Raw genomic sequence first — 20,769 nt, forward strand, 5'->3', positions numbered from 1 at the left:
GCAAAGGCTATCACTTGTGTAGCACAATTGTGCAATAATAAGATCTGGTTTTAATGTTCCAAATTTATTCTGCCTCCTCCTGAGAGGGTGAAATACTGAAAGATAACAACAAAGGTACATAAGTAAGAATTCACATAGAAAATAACTGACTATATGACAATTACGAACCATTTCCAATCCTAGTGACCAATCCGAATTTTATACAATGCCAAATTGGAAAATAAACGAAAATGGAAGTTCTACACAGAAGCGATTCTTAATTTTAAACTCTACAAACTTACCTACCAAAAATCAATGTACAGACACACAAATATGCGAGACGGTAAGTAACAGTCATATTAATCGAAGATTTGATACACAAAATACATTGGACTGGTCCATGTTTTATACCTAGCCTGAGCCAATGATCAACATGTGTATTGAGTAATAAGTATAAATGCACAAAATCTCACTCAAAAATTGCATGAAAGCATCAATATACATTACGAACAATGTGATTAACATTATGCACATGATAAACACTTACTCTTTGGCTCTTGATAGCTCGAAAAACTAAAAAACTTCACACAGCGTGTTTGCGGGAAAAGCAGTGATTCTAAATAAAAACTAACAACTGCAAAACGAGCAAATAGAAAATTCCGGAATTACAATTCCATCACAACAATTGTTCTGAATTATATCCTGGATCCACCTTTGATGGTGACATTGTTGATCACTGAGGTGTATTGGAGATGTTGAAGCCAGATGATATATGATTCTTGCTAATAAAGGATTTGATATATTGATAAACTTTAATCAGGAGTGACATTGAACATATCACCTTTTCTTTCATCAAAATCTCATTTCAGTGAGGATGAAGCACAGCTGTTACAAGACCAGGAAGAGTCAAATTCATGTGGAGTGTGCAATTTAATAATTAAAAACATCCATATTCTAAATCATATACCTTCACAATACAGACATATATATCTGTCCACTCAGATTTTCAACTCTGTGTGACTTGTACATTTGCAAATCCTCTACTGAAGGAAATAGCTGATATGAATTCCATAATTTATTAAATTTACCTTTGGACTTAAGATACTATAAATGTACAACTTCTTACTCACATTATTCTGCATTGTCAAGTTGTATTAAATGCATTCAAGTAAATGATAAAGTGAACATTTATTTAAGGCTGCAGCGTCTGCTAGTCAAAGAAATTGTTACAATGGTGATTCATGCACATCTTTATACTGATCATTTGTAGCAAAAACAAAATAAAACTAATGGAAGACATTTGAATTTTCACAAGTCTATCTAGTTGGTTATTGCAAAGAGGGCACAAAGGCTCGATAATGTTTGCCAAGTATAATTCCCATAATTCATCTCGAAGGATGAGAATCACTTCCATGTTCGTTGGTGTTCAAACTATGAAATCACAAGTGGTACCTGTGAGGTAAAGCTGATGGAGAACTTGATGCCCGTTATGGGCTCTCTTTGAGCTGCAGCGCACCTTCCGTGTTGCACTCTGAAAATTTTACCCAAAAAAAATTGAAAGAGACTGACATCCACTATGTCTATATATTCTTTCATAAAAATACCAATGCTAAGATAATTCTTATTTGGACATTCAACATTTTCTTATAGCATAATAAAATTTATTTACTTATACCGCTGTCTGATAGAATTTGTAAAGGAAAACTTTATAATGATATCTGCATTTATCTAGTAAAAAATCCCCTATATGTTTGCACAGACATCCTTTGCTGTTGCAGAGAAAGGATATTTTTAAATTTCTATATTGTCTGAGATGCATTCATTTTTGGTGAACCTTTATATTTTGGGATCACCTGAATTTACATGTATACAAGTATTCATTACAGAATTAATATCATTTAATATTGATAGCTTGACGAGCATTTATTGCATAAAGAGCTCTGGTGAGTTACCAATATTCTGATTGCCTGGGTGGATACATTTCTCTCATTGTCATAGCTTTACGAGGTGCAGACTTAAGATGCTTTATCCAGCTGTGTTGTTTGCCCTTTTATATCTAAAAGATTAAGAAATTAACATTAAAGTCATTGTCACACAAAACATGTAGATTATGCACACTAAACTGCAAATTGACTATCTGGACTAGTCAATATTTCATAATAGACATATAACATCTTCTATCAATTCAGATGAAATTCAGATAAACCAAAATTCATAAGATATACATGTACATGTATTTATATCTACAATCTATGAAATATGCCATTTGCGGCCGCGGATTTAAGGGGAGATAGATCTCCACCTCATGAAATCCCCCCCCCCCCCCCCTTATTTGAATTCCTGGGTCTGCAATACTAGTATATATATAATTGCACACTAAAATGTTTGTTGACCATCTGGATTAGTGATAATTGAACTGAAATTCAGATAAATCAAAAAAATCTTAGATGCCAGTCGCGGATTTATAGCCCCCCCCCCCCCCCCCCCCCCGAATTTCTGGATCTGTTCCTGTATGCAGTTTTACATACCAAATGTATAAAATATAATATTATAAATTACTGCAGCTACATAGTGGAAACAAAAATATGTCACTGATATGATTGGTGTCAGTAAAAAGTTCTGTCTTCATTTTATAGAAATATCTTTATGAAATAATTTAGATAAATTTCTAAATGAAACTGTAAAACGTTTAAAATCATAGAATAAAATAGGGATATATATCCATGTTATGCACAACAGGAAAAGGTTTTTATTCTTTTCTAGTGCTCTAGGGTTTTCACTCAATGCAGATTATTACGGGGGGTGGGGGGGGGGGGGGGTGGGGGGGGGTACCACAACATCAATCAAGAATCAGTCTAATCAGAACTACGCAAATATATTGCTGAGATTTTGATCGAGGACTTTCGATATCTTGAACTAAACTCTGAGATATAGATGTATGGGTGTATATGATGCAAACGACTGTACAGTGCATATGATGCAGACGACTCTATGACGTAAACATACCTGTACTTTGTTGAAAAATGTCTCGTATTGACGTTTGAACAACTGCTGTAATAACTCAGAGCTCTATCTAGAACAAATTTTCTAAACCCAGTTGTTATCCACCGCTTTCTCGCTTTTTGTAGTAAGCTCTATGTGGTTTTGAACGTAGCGAGTCTAGTACATTTTTGATAATGCCATCCTGACAACTGCCCGGAAGTACGATTTCACGTTATTTCTCGCGAGTCACATGACGAGACTTTCCGACCCAATCGATATCGGTTTCCCTGCATCTAATATATTATCAAGTCTTAGATTATCATTTTCTTTCAAATTTCTTCAAATAAATATTCATAGACCGTTATTAATAACGTACTATATAAATCAATGAAAGAGAAGGTAAGTAAAGTAAGTAGAATTGTAGAGTCAAATCAGATAAGAAAACGTCCATTGGTATTCATTTTAAAAGAATTTGATGCAGGCCTATTCCTTGTCGCTGTACACGATGCCCGGTGGATTTTTAAAATCATAGTTAACGTTTTCATCTTTTCACGTCAGGGATCCATATGTGAGGCGCCGTTGATAAACTTACATTTAGAAATTTGTGCACAGCAATATATCTGGTGCACATTTATGAAAATGGGCATATAGGAGGAGGGGGGGGGGATTAAAATTTACTCAACATCCCAGATCGAAACAAACTAACATATGAACTTGAGGTGTATTACATATTGTACACGTACATTTACAACCCACCATGCACCCAAATTAAACGAACAAAAATTGCAGTCACCATTATCTATATTCTAAAACACATCAGCGTTTCTTCGCAGGTTGCATTTGAGACATATAATATAAGTACAGGTTCATACATGTAGCTTTGCTTTAACAAAAAAAAAGGGGGGGGGGATCGACAAGCAAAAAATGAAGAGAGAGAATTAAACGAACAAAAATTGCAGTCACCATTATCTATATTCTAAAACACATCAGCGTTTCTTCGCAGGTTGCATTTGAGACATATAATATAAGTACAGGTTCATACATGTAGCTTTGCTTTAACAAAAAAAAAGAGGGGGGGGGGATCGACAAGCAAAAAATGAAGAGAGAGAACCCCCCCCCCCCCCACACACACACACACACACACTCTGTTACTCTTGTTGGCATGAAGCAACTTAGTTTATTGATTTTATGATATTTTTAAATTATATTGTCCATTGTATTATTTTACATGGAAGGCATATTTGTCATAAAAAGTGGAAAAGATGGGTACCCCCCTCCCAAGTTCTATTTGCCGGTAGTATAATTCTTTGTAGTATACGCCATGCTCTGATGATGTTTGTAATTATATGACTCTGGTCCCCATATAATTATTTATTTTCTTACAGAATTGAACAAATTTAATGATTTATAGCTTTCCAGAAAACATCTTTTTTAACATATAAAATCTTTGTGAAATTAAGACCATTTAGGAAAGCGAGTTAACTTCAAGCAACAATTCATTTCTTATTTCACAAAGACCGTTTCTAATTAGACAGTAAAAATTCTTACAGAAATACATTGAATCTTTCAGCACCACACTTTTTTCAGTCTACTTGTACTTAATTGACTTCATTACTGTTGTACATGTGACAATTTCACTTCAATGTTTATATAAGAAAAAAAGTATCTTATGAATTACATGTATATGAATTTGATAAATTATGGAATTGTCCCCTGTAAACTGTCATCCAACAACAAAATACCCCACTGTTTGAACAAATCAAAATTCACATCCTTACAGTGCATGCATAATTTGTCATATTGTAATCAAATTATTCTTGGTATTTTCAAAGATTCAACAGGAAATAATTCTGAATCAAAACTCTTTTGTAGATGAACACTTGCCTTTAGAAATTTTTTAATGAATATACAGTGTATATTACATATGTATTTGCGTATATTACATATGTATTTTGTGTCCTTCAGTAAAATTCATAAAATTTAATAAAATGAACCCTTATATGGCCCCATCATGTCCTCAAGAACCATGTTTTAAAACCCTATACAACAATATTCACACAGTTTTGTCATTTCTGTTCCTGTTGTTCTACAGCAGATTTGAAATTCAGAATGACCCATTCTATTTTGCATTTATTTCTCCTTGGAAGGGGTCCGGGATCCCCATTTATAAATAAAAATTTATGTTAAAAGCTTACTTTGACCATTTGCCCCTACTACAGGTATACCAAGAAAGTCAATATATATTCTATATGTATGGTATGTCATATATACACTGTATCTATGCATATCCTCTTCATTAAATTTGCCTCCCATGAGGCTTTTTTCAATATGCACTGTATGAGAACTACAGGTATCTATCAAACACATCTAAATGACACTTTCAGAAAATTTATCATGTTTTATTAGCAAACACTTCACATGTTTATCATTATTGCACTGTTGATAGCCTCACTGTCATACATAACTATATATAATATGTAACATTGAAAAGGAATTTTTGTCTCTTTCTCAGCTTTCAATCCCTGTATACTTCTTGCACATATTTGGAAACAGGCAAAAAATGGTAATTTTTTCATATGTAAGGAACTGAAATGAAGAAAATTATTTGTTATATTCAAATGTTGTTTCAGAAATTCAGACAACTCAAAATTCGATAAACATGTATGTATCAATAATGTATCACAGTGCAAAGCGATGGCCTGTGATAAACAAATTTTAAGTTACCTTGTTGCAATAATAAATTCTAAAGCTTTAGTATATATTGCTACTCTCACTATTAATGTTGCAGATGTTTGCATGCATAGACATTCCTCAGAATTAAAGATTTACCTTCAAAAATCAACAATCATGATTTTTTACTGTTCTCATTTTAAATTACAAATTTCTATGTACATGTGTTAAAGACAAGTACTAGTACCTCATTCAAATTAGTTTAATTCAAATTGGTGGAAATCCTTCACATCTTGTAATTCCTCGTCGTCGGTTACCCATGGATCCTTCCCATAAATTCTCTCCTTTGTCAGATTGCGGAAGCTGGTGTGGACTCAAAAATCATGGTTTGTGATTGCGATGATGCAATTCCTACAAAAATATAAACCATGTCTTATTTATATATATGCTCATAGTTTAGACATTTCTGATCCAATTTAAATAAAGCTGTGTGGTTCAATGTTGCAAAATTGCATGAATACAAATTTAATCTGAAAACAATCTGCAACACATTACATTTAATGATGATGTATACAATATGATGTTTACATCTGAAACAGGAAAAATTTCTTACATTGGTTTTAGCTGAATTCCCATTGGTTGACTTAAACTGCATCAATATGTAATGATTTATATTCATTACATCATGGATTTTCAGTGACAAGCAAAGCATAATGTATGAACACTTGGTGAATACTTTGTACATATATATGTACATCCTGTCCAACTGTTTCATCATAGCAATTTCACATGTTTAGTGATGAAATTTCCATGGTGAGAGTATATTTATCAATTTCTCTGTATGTTAACTTTGGGTCCTGTCATAATATAAATTCCCACATTTATTTATCATTGAAATTATTTCATTGCTACATTAGTCATAGACCTTATATCTCACACTTACAATTTATCTTAATTAATACTGGATTGTTAATTTCATTTTTTTTTTTTTAAATGTCAGGTATTCAACTGATATCTATATTAGACATGTGTTTTAATTTAGTTACACTGCATATGAATTTGTTCTCTTTGGATTTTCTTTCTTGAGCCACTAATTATCTGTATTGGTGTGTAAACACAAGGTGTGAATCTAGTAAGGTGTACAAAGTTATATATGTATGATTTAATCTCGACCATATCATGGTCATTGATACACTCATATGACTTTTAAAATCCTGTACCAGATCTATTTATTATGAATGTGCTACACGGGCAGATGAAAACAAGCGGTATTCTCGCGAGATTATACTTACTTGGGTGAAACGTCACCAATAGATAATATATTTCCGGAATAATTGTTGGCGTATAATACGCCATATTCAAATTCGAAAAATTAATCTTAATAAAATATTTTCTAATAGATATAAAATACCTTACATATCCAATTACATGACAAATTTGGCTAGGTACATTTGGAATGAAATTACACGGTATTTTTGGTAGGCTTTATATTAGAGACATATATTATTTTAGGGCTAATATTGACTATAAATCAAATTATTATTTTTTTTCAATACAATATGCAAGAAAGTTGCCAGAAATTTTACTGAACTTCCATTTTTGTTGCACATAAGAATCTTAAGAGCATCAGACAGACACATAGCGTGGGTTTTTTCCTGAAAGGGGGGGGGTAGCAGAGTCTAAAATTCTTGACTATCAAACGAAAATAAAAAAAGGTCCAAAAAATCCATAACAGATGTTCTCTATTCCAAACTTCAACACCATACATGTAAAGAAGGGGGCGGATTCATCCTACCATGCAATGTAAGGGGGGGGGGGGGGGGGTGTCAGCCAGTATATCATAATTCGCAAGGGATGGTAATTTACTATGCTTGTGAATATAATGGAAAATTCAACTTTATCGAAGTTAAAAGTATCCCGTCTCTGATTTAAAGCGCATGAGAGTAAAGGATATCAAATTGGAATGGGACGGTGGTAAAATGGATTTCTTTTAGATCCAGTGGTACGGTATGTATCAATATCTCACCAGAGCTCATATAATGTAGAACTGACTTCATAATGACTTATGAACGTGATCGGTGGGGAAATAACATATTCTGGTGATATTACTGGTTCTACAGGTATATATTTTGTAGACAGTGGAGGGGTGGTGATATGTACACAACATCTGTACACGTACACTATCCACATTTCGTGTGTCTGTGCATTATGCAAGCACTAGTGTTTGCAAACCTTTATAAGACACATGAGAGACTGCATTGAAGATAATGGCAGGGATGTCACTTAGGATCAACAAGCTCCACTTTTAATTTGGTGTTTGTGCATCAAATAAAGTATTTCTCATCTCCCACAAAATCTTTAAAGAAGAACACTATAACAAGAGATGGGAGATGTCTCTCATTATTCATGGAAATAATTGTCATTAACACTATATTCTTTTAGCCCCTTAACTGGCTCTGTGAAATGCAGAACCACATGACCTCTACCCTTGCCCTTGGTGACTAGGTATACAGACTGTTGAATAGCAGTTGACCTTTGCTGTTCACTACAACAACCTTTTTCCAAGACCACCAATTCTTTTAACACAACTTCCAAGAAATGCAATAAAATTGGAAAGTCTAACAGATTGAAACACACAAGAGTCAATGTACTATAATCATGATTTTATGCTTGTTTATAAGGAACTCCTTGATAGAAATTAAAAATATTTTTAATATTTACATGGATGATCAAGATTCCTTATAGCCAATATTCTTTCAAGCTTAACAAGGTTATTATGATGTGCATTGAAAATAGTTATTCTTAAAGGGGCATTAGCTGTCATTTTGATACCAAAAAATGAATTAAATGAAATTTGCTCCATATCATACATGTATATTTCAGTGATAACACCAGTATTTAATTATTTCATACACCTTTTAACCCCAAAACAGGCACATGAATATGTATGAATATCACATGAATTTTGGTAATTAAATGATTATTGTCTTGCAAGACAATAATTCGTCCTTATGTATTTCTATACACTAAAAGTGAAATCTATTGTCGTTTTATTAGGTTTCTCATGTTTTTGTACAAAATAAATATTATTATTAGGCATTAATATATATTCTTATTGAGAGATTTTGAATAAAAAGGTTGCCATTACTTTCGCAGCTAATGCCCCTTTGACAAACTACATAGCATATCATAATTAACTTGCTGTTAATGAATATGTAACTCTTAAATTAGGTTAAGAGAATTTGATACCAAAGTGTAGAATATTATATTGTAAAATGTACAAAGGTGCAGCCTTGAAATTTATTAAACATAACAATAATATGATTTCACAAAGTGTATTAATCAGTAATTGACAGTATCACTTATACCATTCATAAATGTATTTTAACATAATGCATTTAGTACTACTGTGTGCTGGATTATTTTTCAACCCCATGTAAATAATAAATCACATTCAAGGGCAATAACTCTTCTACACACATATTCTGTTCTGAACACATTCTCTTCCATAGTCATAAGATATACATCATCATTTAAACTAATGTGTTAACATGTGCATACCATAGGAAAAGATTTCACACGCATATATCATTACCTATTATCCAATGTGGAGATGTACATGGACTCCAAAGTTTAGATATTGTATGTCTAAAAACATGTTCATTTGAAATATTAATAAGTACAAATGTACAATGTCAGCTACAATATGAATTGAGAATTTTTTTCAAGTTTTTCATAGCAAAATCATGATGGTATGTAAATCTATCCAAATACATAAGGGTCTTAGTACAGTTTCCATCACATCCATTCATATTCCTGGTCATCCTATCTCCAACAATCTAGACATTACTTAGTTCTCTCCATGCCAAAACACATAGGACCGAGACTCTCTCCAATCCACTCTGTTCTATTGCTACCATCTTGATCTCATTCAAGTTTCTCCATTCTGCAATCTTTCTTTCTGCTTCTACTGTTCCTCTCCAGGTTGTTGTCGGTCTCTTAAATGCCCTCTTCCCTTCTGGTGTCCAACCTAACGCCATCTCACTGTCATTGTCATCTCTCCTCCATAGTCCTGGCTGCCACTTCCCTGTTTTCCATAATTTTCTGCTACTTTATCCCCAGTATCCTCTGCAAGCATCTGATATGGTAAGCATCTATTGACTTTCCACCTTAGAATTCACCTTCCAAGACATGGACATGCAAAATTTCTGAAAAAATAAATGCAAATATACCCTATGATAAATTTTAAATACATGCGTCTTAAACAGTACAAGAGGCCAAAGAGCCACATCGCTCAACGGAGTCACCTTGGCCCTGCCATTGTACAGCTGTTGTGATTTTAAAAAGATTTCAGTCTTTATTCCTATGAAAAATGTTGATCCCATATTGTGGCCCCAGCCTACATGAACCCCCAGGATCACAACATTACTGAAAATGAATTCACATTACACAGAAATGCCTCAACACCAATATGATCGTCAAGATCTTGCTGTTCTGAATAAGACCAAGGTCACAAGGTAATTGATCATGGTACATGCATGATACAAAAGATCTTGCCTTAAGAAATCTATATACCATTGCATCACATGAAAGAACTTTTCATAAAAAATGTATATACAAAATATAAAAGCCCTAGCTTAAATAGTTCAAGAGATATTTTTAAAAAAGATTTTTCCTATATACTTGTATGCAAAACCTTTATCCCCTATTGTGGCCCACCCTACCCTCGGGGCCATGATTTTAACAAAATTGAATCTGCACTATGTCAGAGAGCTGTCATGTAAATTTGAACTTTTCTGGCCCAGTGGTTCTAGCGGAGATTTTTAAATGCCCCCCGCCTATTTTTACATTTTTGTGATTATCGCCCCTTTGAAGGGGGCATAGTCTTTCATTTCAACAAACTTGAATCCCCTTAACCCATGGATGATCTATGCCAAGTTTGATTGAATTTGGCCCAGTGGTTCTGGAGAAGATGAAAATGTGAAAAGTTTACAGACAGATGGCAGATACAAAGTGATTAAAATAACTTACTTGAGCTTTCAGCTCAGGTGACCTAACAATATATCTTTTAAGATGTTTCAGCATATATACATCTTTTATTAATAATAACTTCTTACCCTGTCCCTTTTCTTTTCAGTGGAATGAAATCTGGGTTGTAAGATGGTAGCTACATTTTTATCCATTCTTCAACTTTCTGGAAATGTCATTTTGGAGTTTCAGACAGGCTTTGTTTCCTGAAATAAACTTTAATTTAAAAAAAATGTTTAGAATTTCTGACTTCATTTTGAACTACATGTATTTGGAATAAGTAAATACTTGTAATGTTCAAGGGACATTATATGGAATGAGCACATGGGATTTTAATATCATTTATATGTATATACTTAGCTGTTACCTTCCCATTGCATGTGTCATGGAAGGATGGTTGTATAGGACATCATCTGCTGATCACAAAGGCCTTTCTTGTTTTTCCTTGATATTTCGAGTTGTACTCCCTTTTCTTCTCAATTACATTGGTTTCCATCTCATGATCTGTCTGAATATTGAAACTGTTATAAGATTTCTCATATGAATTAAAATGTAGATATTACTGGAGACTATTATTTTCATATAATTTTTCCATTTAACAAGCCTAAAAAATCTTGTATACAGATGCTTTGTGTTACCACCATGATTTTGACCTTCAATTCTTATTGAATCTAATCTGGGTAGATCTACAGTTCACGCTTGCCTTTTATATTGCATCAAAATTATTTGCCTGCATCATTAAAATTGCATGTGATGCACGTTATACATATAAATTACACCTTCTTTGAAAAGTAACATAAAGTCAAATGTCATAGTAAAAAAGAAAAGTAATATGGTAGATCCATGAAAGTAGGTTCAAAGTAGCTAATCACCTCCATTATGATAGGATAAACTTCCTGAAGCTGGAATATTACAAAATTTTACTTATTAGATTTAGAGTTTGATACAATCTTTTTAATAGATAAAAAACACCCTAGACATTTGTTCCTTACATTTATATTTACTAGTACCTTAATTTGCTAATTAATACATGCAAAGGTAGCAGTATGTTTACTACATTCTTTGGTTGTGTGGCACTAGCATCTATTGTTTTCAAGATAAAAGATCTCCAACACCAGGGACTGAATCTTCAATTTGTGCCATAAAGTAGTAGTTAGGAGAAACAAGTAATGTATAACTTCACTTAATTAAAGAAAAAGTAATTACATGTAGTTAGTATGATCTATCTCTGAATACCATAGAGGCATAGCAGGGTTGGGCGGTTAAAACCGCCCCCAGTTTTAACCAATGGTTTTAACCGGTCAATACTCCCCAAGTGGTCAATAATGGTCAATTGTGATTTACACTGTCCATTTTCCTATTTTTGTACATTTCTTGCAAAGATAAAAATAAATTAAGTCTTTTCATTATAATGTATGGATCAATTGTTGATTAATATTTTTCATTAGATAATCAAATGTAATTTCATAAGTTTAATATATTTGGTTTGCTAAAACTGACCGAAATATCTTCAGTACCTACCAGAGGGTCACAGTTCTATAACATAGCTTGATTATTGGAGACAGACCTCTTAATACATGTACCTGGACATATTAAGAATAAAAGGTAGCTGGACATTACCTGAGCCCAGGAAGCAGAGTGGACAGGTGTTTTATAAAATAAGCATAGGCTGGGACCAGAGATGACCAGTGTACCTGTTATTGTTATGAAAACATCACTAACCCACCCTCAAATGTTTATTCAACAGTTAAAATGAAGATTGATGAAACAATACTTATACTAAGGTAGTTCTTGTTAAATTAAGGAATTTGAACAGAAACTTTTACATCTCCCCAATTCAACAGAGTCATTTGTACATTATTTATGTAATATTATGACTTATAAGTATATTATATATACCAAACAATTTTCAATCGACCAGTATTAACCAGTATTAACCACCGGCCTCATATCGACCACTTTTTTGCCAACCCTGCCCCGGGCATAGACATATAACAGATATGTTATCCGTTATATGTCTATGTGAATACATACTGCAACTTTGCATTCTGAACAATTAAACATACACATTTATATAATTATACAAGTCCATATTGCTCTTTTTCCAGCCAATTGTGCATTTACTAGTTCTGGTATACATGCTATAACTGATGAATTTGATTACATCCCTCGGGCCCCCCATTTTCATCTTAATACTTTAGCCCCCCCCCCCCTCCCCCCTGTTGATGTCCTTTTATACATGCACACACTATATATTTACATTAACTTCCAGTGCCCGTGGCCCTACTTACCTGATCTCACCTCTGATATGTCCAGGGATCTATGTTTGCCCTACTTTCAGTTTTCTATTCTTCATGGGATTTATGCGATTAATCGTTGTTCATTATTTTCACTGGTCTACATAACGGTAAGAAATAAATAAAGAAGTTTTTCCTTCAACGTATCCACGGGCACTGGAAGTTAATGTAAATATATAGTATGTGCATGTATAAAAAGGACATCAACTTTTTTATACATGCACATACTATATATTTACATTAACTTCCAGTGCCCGTGAACGTATCCGCTTCGTTTGTTTATTGCCGCCATTGCGCACTAGCATTCCGGATAAATACTAACTACCGGATACGTCTCTTTCATTTCGCTCATTTCCGCGCGAGACCATGGGTTGTTTTCATCTGCCCGTGTAGCACATTCATTTATTATACCTCAGTATGAAAATTCTATGCAACGCGTAATCTGATTGGTCTAGACGGTCACATGCCAGGGATAACAAAACTTCATATCTCCCCCTCAAACATCATATCTCCCTATCATATTTACCGCTTGGGCAGCCTCGTGCATTTTCCATAAATTTAACGTCAATGACGTCACAATAAGTCCGAGTCATTCTACTTCCATAATTCGTAAGGCACAAAACATGCGGGTCTCTGATACACAGTTAAATCCCCTGATTTTGGTTGATACAAAAACAAACAAGTAAATCAGCATTCAAGGAGAATGGTAAAATAAAAAATGGTTATCATATCACTGTATTTCGCTGTTTGTACCTTCTAATTCGTTGAGGCGCGGTGTTGCCGTTAGGGCAATCTCAGCTACATACATGTTAGGGCGTTGCCCTCGGGGAATATGATTTTTCTTGGGTGAATAAATCTTCATATCTCCCTCACTATCATGCAATAAATGTATAATGTTCACCATGTTCAACAGCATTACACTGGGAACAAGCATGACACAATTAATAATTATTTGAAAAATAATTTTTGAAAGTGCACCTCCACAATGTTAATTTGGGGGAGGGGTGGGAGAGAAGGCATTTCCCATAAAAGTTTGTTTGCATAGATCAACAGATTAAATCTGAATTACCTATAATCAAAGTAATGCGATATAGATCTAGTGATTGATATGAGCGATTCCTCAAACACTTTGCGCCAGTTAGTGTATATCCAACACAGCAACAAACACTCAGTTGTAAACGCAGCACATTTATTTAACCGGAAACGTAAGATGAAATAGAAAAGAGACAAAACATAGAACCATACCGGTTACATAATGCTAACCCGGAATGCAAGTAATTAACATACTGGTGTCACCATTTTTTCCTTTTTCTCTTAAAAAATTACTATTGAATACACATGCAAAATCTAGAAAAATGCAATATCTAGAGAGAATACATAAACAAAATGCAAAAAGGAGTTCCATCAAGCACACGATATAGATCACACAATGACAAATTAATATGGAAAGAATTAACACAAGAGGGGATTATTATGCCCCTAACACAAATCACACGGTTCAATCACATACATAGTCGGATAACCACTTCGGTGGATGGCGAACACGGGTAGGTCTAGCCGGATGAAATACCGCATCATTGTGGGTGGGTGGTAAATCAGAGTCACTGTCAGGTTGTGATATCTCAGAAACTAGCGGTTCTGTTGGTTTATCAGCAAGCAGTGAAGGTTGAAGTGGAAATGGTGGATCTGAGAGAATAGTAGGTATTGGTGGTGGGGACGGGTATGTAGGATTGGTTAATTTGTTTTCCAAGTTCATTAATTCATGAGGCGGTTCATCACACTCATCATCAGAGGGTAGTTTGTTGGGAATGTGGTCTTGACTGACTTCCTCTGCTGGTACAAAGTAGCAATCACTGTCTTTAACACGATAAGCTGTTCGTCGAAGCTGGGAGCCACTGAACTTGCTAATGTGTCGCCATTCGCCATCACATGATACCACAATATATCTGTCTCTGGTTCTTGATTTATTACGGTCACAATATAAGTATACCAAGTCACCAACTTTGCTGTGACATCCAGGGGCACTGCTCTTTCCAGGTTGTTTAGAGGCCTGACTGTGTGGGTGATTATCAAGCTTAATGTCATGTTGTTGAGAAATAAGCTCATAATCATCAACGGGAATCTGTTCATGTGAGAACTGGTCACGATGGGTCCACATCTCTTTGGCCGAGATTCCTCTACTTCTTATACGTGTATTCAGTCGAGAGGTAATCAGACACAAAGATAATGGAGTAACTGTGCGACATAGTGGATCATGGCGCAAGATTTCTGCTTCTAGTTCCTGTATTGCTCTTTCTGCTACCGGGTTTTTATTGATATTTTTTACGCGTCCCACTTCAATGGATATGCGATACTTGGCTAGGAGTTTATCGTTGATTAATGCGGTAAATCCAGGAGCAGGGTCTGTCCGGATTACAGCGAATGGGCCATCTAATGGTAGTAGCTCTGAACACAAGATGAGTAGTCCTTCTCGAAGTGTTTCATGACGCTCATTTTCAATGAGTAATGTCCGTGTATAGGAAGTTATGTACTCACGCAGGACCAGTATAAGTTGGCGTTCACGTTTAAGGACATCAACTGCAAACAGATAGCCGACTCTGTCAGGTGGTTGGCTTGAAGTGTGTTCTGGTTGAAATTTAGGTGTACTCTTCAATGCAGTACACTGATGCCACTTGTCTGTGGTGTTGTTAATAGCTTTGTCCATGTCAAGTGCAAAGAAGAAACGATTTACCACCTTTTTTAGTTGATTGGAAGATGGATGGTCCAATGAAATGTGTAGAGAAGTAAGGAGTCCCTCCAGGACACTGCGAGGAACGATAATACATTCCTGTGATGGGTGGAATGGGACATTATTTTTCACCACCAATAACCCATCCTTGGGAATGACTGCATGCTGTAAATAACGCTTGACATCCCGAACATTTGTGAGCTTTTTTGACGGTCTTGTGCCTTGCAGGAGATGGGCATGTGTACGTCTGAGATCTGGACAGTCCTGTTGGATGGCAAGCCATGAAGTTCTGGTAGCAAATGGCATTTTGGCTCTCCCCTCTGCTATGTCCTCAGTAGTTACTCGCTGAACAACAGACTGGGCAATAGTGTTGACAAAGGAACAGATTTGGCAAGAGGGATTATCACATGCAGGAACATTTCGACTACTGAAATCTGTAGGTAATATAGCTGCACCTGATACATGGCGCAAAGATACTTGAAACCTGCTCACCGTTGACAGGAATGTTGACACACGTGGGCTAGCGGAAAATTCACCACGGCACATTTTCTCGAAGGCCTGCACACATGGTTTGCTGTCAGTGAGAACACATGCATTTAAGGAAGACTGCACGATGTATGGGCTGAAATGTTTTACAGCTGCTGAAATTGAGAGTGCTTCCACTTCACAGGGCAGCCATGTAAGTTGATTAGCACGAAGTTTAGCACTGAAAAATCCAGAGAGGCAAAGTTTGTCGTTGCGGTTTATGTAAAGTGTAGCCCCAAGTCCTCCACTTCGAAGAGCACCATCAGTAACTATCCACAACTGGTCCGTAGCTTGTGGGAGAGTAATAGTCTGATTGGATGAGAGACTTTTCTGGGCTTTTTTAAAATGACTATGGAGGTCGTCAGTCCATTGAATTTTGTCTTTGGAGTCTTTGCCAGAAGTGTCATCATCTAAAGGAGATATAATCTGTGAGCATCCTTTTAAGACACGTCCTAGAACTTTGAAAGCACCGATGAATGACCTCAAGCCGGTGACAGTAGATGGGGGTTGACAGTTGGCTAGTGCAGCAATGCGATGAGGGCTTGCACGAAGGGTACCTTCACGCCATATCCATCCCAAGATTGTGGCTTCCCTTGGTGCAGACAAGTTAAGGCCATTTCTCTGTAGAGCTTGAAGTGTCCTTGTAAAGTTATTAAGGAGGTCTTCAGGAGTAGATCCACCACAGTACAAATCATCGGCTAACTTAGCGACTACACCCTCCTGAACCAAGTCACCCAAAACTCTACAGGTTAGCTCCTCTAAAATGGTCTCCGAGCCAGGCATACCCATCGCTGAACGGGCATAAACTCTGACGCCACGAAAGGGGGTTACCACTCCACAGTACTTCATGGATTATTTTGCGAGTGGAATTTGGTAAAATGCCTGTGTAAGGTCTGTTATGGCAATATAACTCCACTGAGCAATTTGTCGGAGAGTCGAATCTACATCAGGCATAAGAGATGGCTGCGGCTTGCTGTATCTCCCAACATCTGCAAATGCTGTAACTAATCTAAAGCCTCCAGATGGCTTTTTGACCAGAAATGATGGATTTACATACTCGACATTGACTTTCACAATCTCTGGTTTAGTAAAAACACCACATGCCTCCAACTCATCAAACTTGTCCTGAAGTGTTGAAAGAAGTTGTTTATTGTACTGAGGTAAGCGCCCCTTTCTTTGAGGAGGTTTAACTGGCCCCATATTGACAACAGCTTTAAGTGGACCACTGGCACCATTGTAGCCTTTAAAATCTGGGTTAAACACCTCACTGTATGCATCAAGAGTCTTCTTGAACTGTGATTTAATCGCAGGAGAAAGAGTATTGTCGGGGTCAAGGTTGACTGCAGCGGAGTGTGTGGTTGTTTGTTTACTGTATTTAGTGTTGGGTTTCGGGATAGGTCTAGTGTCTCCATCATCTGGAGAGACGTTAGGGGAGAAAGTGGGTCTCACTAAGCACAAGTGTTGGTTTCGTTTAATTGTACAAGGTTCATTTGACAAGTTAGCAATCCGTACTTTTCCTGCCACGCTGTCTATAAATGAAGGAGGGGGCCAATTTGTTGTAGAATTTTGGCATACTGTGGGTTCAAGTGAAAATGTGTTGTACTCATCAGGAATTGTCATGTCGTCGGGAAGCTTGACCTCAATGTACTCTCCTGGCCACAGAGTTGTGGTGTGGGGTACAGGAGCTCGAAGTACTTGTGTGAGCCGAATGGAGTGGTGTCCTTCCTGAGTTTTAGATCCATACCGGAATATACACTTGTCACCAATTCTGATTTCTTGTCGGGCGGGTCTGACTATAATGTCATTTTCCTCCATAAATGGAATTCCAGCCAAAATGGGAGTGTCCAGGTTGTCAACAACTAGCCCTTCGAATGTTAACTCTTGTCCATCATGATTAAAAGTTAGTCTAGTCTCACCAGATACATGGAGTGGTGATAATCCATCTGCCTGATGGGCATATTGTGATGAAGGGGTGACAGATGCTTGTAAATTGTGGGCAACGTCCGATCGAATCATGTTACCAGTTGCGCCACTGTCTATGATTATACGAACAGAATGGTGTGTTAGAAATGCATCAATGTACGGAGATTGACGTATTTGCACCCTGCTAACGGAGGCATCCTGACTGACTGAAATCTCATCTTCATCGCTGTAATGGTTACCGTCTGTACCCATTATCTGCCTTGCCTTTGCAAAGTATCTTTTGTCACTTTGGGGTAAGTACGAACACTTGCTAAGATAGTGATTGTATGGACGCCCAGAAGCCTTACACAATGGACAGGATTTCTGGACTTGTGGTGATGAGGTTTTTTTCACTGAAGAAAACTGTGTGCGCATAGCTCTGGCATCCTCTGTGTTACGTAGTTCTTCCAGCAGTGAATCAAGGGCTTGGGAGATTTCAGGCTTCAATGTGGCCAGTGTACGCGATCTTAGTTCGGTCCCATACCGTTGTTTCACTAATCTTGGGAGCTCAGGATGGATTAGGGTAAGCCAGGTAAGTACGATAAAGTTCTCCATTGTAGGGGTAAGTTCCTCATCCTCTTCGATTTCTTGGCCATTGTGTGTAATACCCAGTTCTGTTTTCAGGAGGTTATCTTCAGTAAATGCCATTAGTCGCTGAAACAAGTCCTCGGGTCGTTCGTTAGGCTGTAATCGAATGTTTACAAAGTCAAGGAAATGTGCACCCGTTGACTGAAATCCATAATGTAAGCGAATGATCTGCCATATGTCCCTAAGTGTCGTAGAATTGTTAACAATAGTGTTACTTGCTATAATAGGTGTATAATTTGCGATTTGACCGAGTATGAGTTCGAGGATTCTGACTTTCTGTGCGCGGGTCTTTCTATTGGCCTCGGGGACATTCTGGTCGTCGTCCTCGAAGTTTCTATGGGGGTTAGCACGGGTTTTCTTCCCCCAATTTGCACCGTCCTCTAGATATGGTAAAAAATTGGGGTCCAGGGAGAGAGTATATAATAAATTTTGTCTCCAGTTTTCATAGGAGTTAACAGTTTCTACTTTCGTCAAGCACCACTGTTTTGGCGCTCTATTCGCCATGTTGTTTACGATGTTATGCCAAATACGTTAGTACCTGTGTGTCCGGGGTGAATTTTATCACGCTGTTACTGTCCACTTCTAGGAGAGTTGAATATACGTCAAAAAATAGCTTGGGTTCATGAATGACCGCTGCCACCACGCCAGTTAGTGTATATCCAACACAGCAACAAACATTCAGTTGTAAACGCAGCACATTTATTTAACCGGAAACGTAAGATGAAATAGAAAAGAGACAAAACATAGAACCATACCCGGAATGCAAGTAATTAACATACAGGTGTTGATTTTAGAAACAACTTCAAGATTGTTTTAAAAACGAAATTACGCTTTTAAAAATATCTTCGATAGTCAATCTTTAATCTGTGCCTGTAGTATTTTACTGAAGATGTACGTACACTTAAACTTTATCAACATGTATCATTCTCTATGGCACTACGGACAGCTGGCGGACTTTTCAAAAGATACGAGATCTCTGAGAAAATTCGAGTCACTAACCTGGTTGTTTGAATGTTCTCGCTTTTTCTGGACAACTTATCCATCGTAAAGAAGTCCCTGGTGTATCTGTCTTTCTTGGCTGGATTCCCTCTCAAATATGAGAGCAATACGCAAAGGTGTGGCCCTGATACGATAAAATCTTCCTCCTGTTTCCACAGACGCCTCGACATCATCATCACTACGTCGATGACGCTCCGCTCAAAATTATAGTCCAATGTCAAGGCCAGTAGTTTCAATTTTTAATCAGTCTACACGTTACACAGAGTGTAGAAGAATTTATTTCTACTAATTCTGGAATAAATAAACCCTACGTGACCACCCTATCTGGTATTTTAGATAACCGAATCACACGCGTATAGTAACTTGCGTTTTTCTGCAGAAGTTTGGAAAGCCTGTGGCAGTGTCATTATTCGTAGGGGAAAGTAGTCCCGGAGAATTTGACGCTGTAAGGAGTTTGGCTAGGAGCACTATTTTTATTTTTCTAAAAACGATATTCCGGATTGCTGAAAAAAATCACGGTTATAATGCGCTGGTTGTGGTAAACTTGAATTTTACAGATAATATGGCTGATTTAAGTATCTTATGGAGAAAGAAACTAGGTTTTTTATTTCGTGTCATGTATAGGTCATTTTAGTTCGGTGTTTATTTTTAAAGCAAGGGAAATTCCCTCACCTAATAATAGTTTTCGGTTGCAGCTTGTTTTGCCCTTTTACTAGATCTAGGTTATAGATGTTCATTTTCAATACCTAGTTGTTTTCATCTTTTAATGTCGTTCACAATGCATCTTCATTGCATCGTTGCTTAAAAACTGTGTACAATTTTGGTAGTTTTACATTATTATCATAAACATTATCATTGAACGAAACGAGTTACCGAAACTGTTAGGCCTAGTGACTGAAATGTTCATGCCGTCTTCTGTCACTTTGGGATATATCAGAAAATATTCAGGCTTCACGCAAGTATTTTTGTATGGTACTGATATCATATCGAATAATTTTTGCTTTATTTATT

The 20,769-nt window shown here is 36.4% G+C and overlaps 1 protein-coding gene and 2 long non-coding RNA genes across 4 annotated transcripts in view; all 3 read right to left on the reverse strand.

The window, feature by feature from the left end:
• Nucleotides 1-896, reverse strand: part of LOC125664691 (uncharacterized) — a 7,757-nt gene extending 6,861 nt beyond the window's left edge. Inside the window, exon 1 of the long non-coding RNA XR_008800144.1 lies at nt 482-896. This is a non-coding gene — a long non-coding RNA (uncharacterized LOC125664691). The remainder of the gene's footprint in view (nt 1-481) is intronic.
• Nucleotides 897-8,917: 8,021 nt separating this feature from the next.
• Nucleotides 8,918-14,776, reverse strand: LOC125664719 (uncharacterized). 2 transcript variants are annotated; one of them, XR_008800171.1, is made up of 4 exons: nt 12,951-14,776; nt 11,027-11,167; nt 10,749-10,865; nt 8,918-9,839 (listed from the first exon to the last, which is right to left on the reverse strand). It is a non-coding gene; the product is annotated as an uncharacterized LOC125664719 (long non-coding RNA). The 2 variants fall into 2 exon arrangements; XR_007366051.2 differs by having other exon boundaries at nt 10,749-10,875.
• Nucleotides 14,777-14,815: 39 nt separating this feature from the next.
• Nucleotides 14,816-16,998, reverse strand: LOC130047923 (uncharacterized). The gene is made up of 2 exons (XM_056143692.1): nt 14,947-16,998; nt 14,816-14,860 (listed from the first exon to the last, which is right to left on the reverse strand). Exons 1-2 carry the CDS (start codon nt 16,996-16,998, stop codon nt 14,816-14,818), a joined length of 2,097 nt encoding a protein of 698 aa, XP_055999667.1.
• Nucleotides 16,999-20,769: the final 3,771 nt, after the last annotated feature.

Source organism: Ostrea edulis, chromosome 1 (genome assembly GCF_947568905.1).
Source record: "Ostrea edulis chromosome 1, xbOstEdul1.1, whole genome shotgun sequence".
Classification (NCBI taxonomy): Eukaryota; Metazoa; Mollusca; class Bivalvia; order Ostreida; family Ostreidae; genus Ostrea; species Ostrea edulis.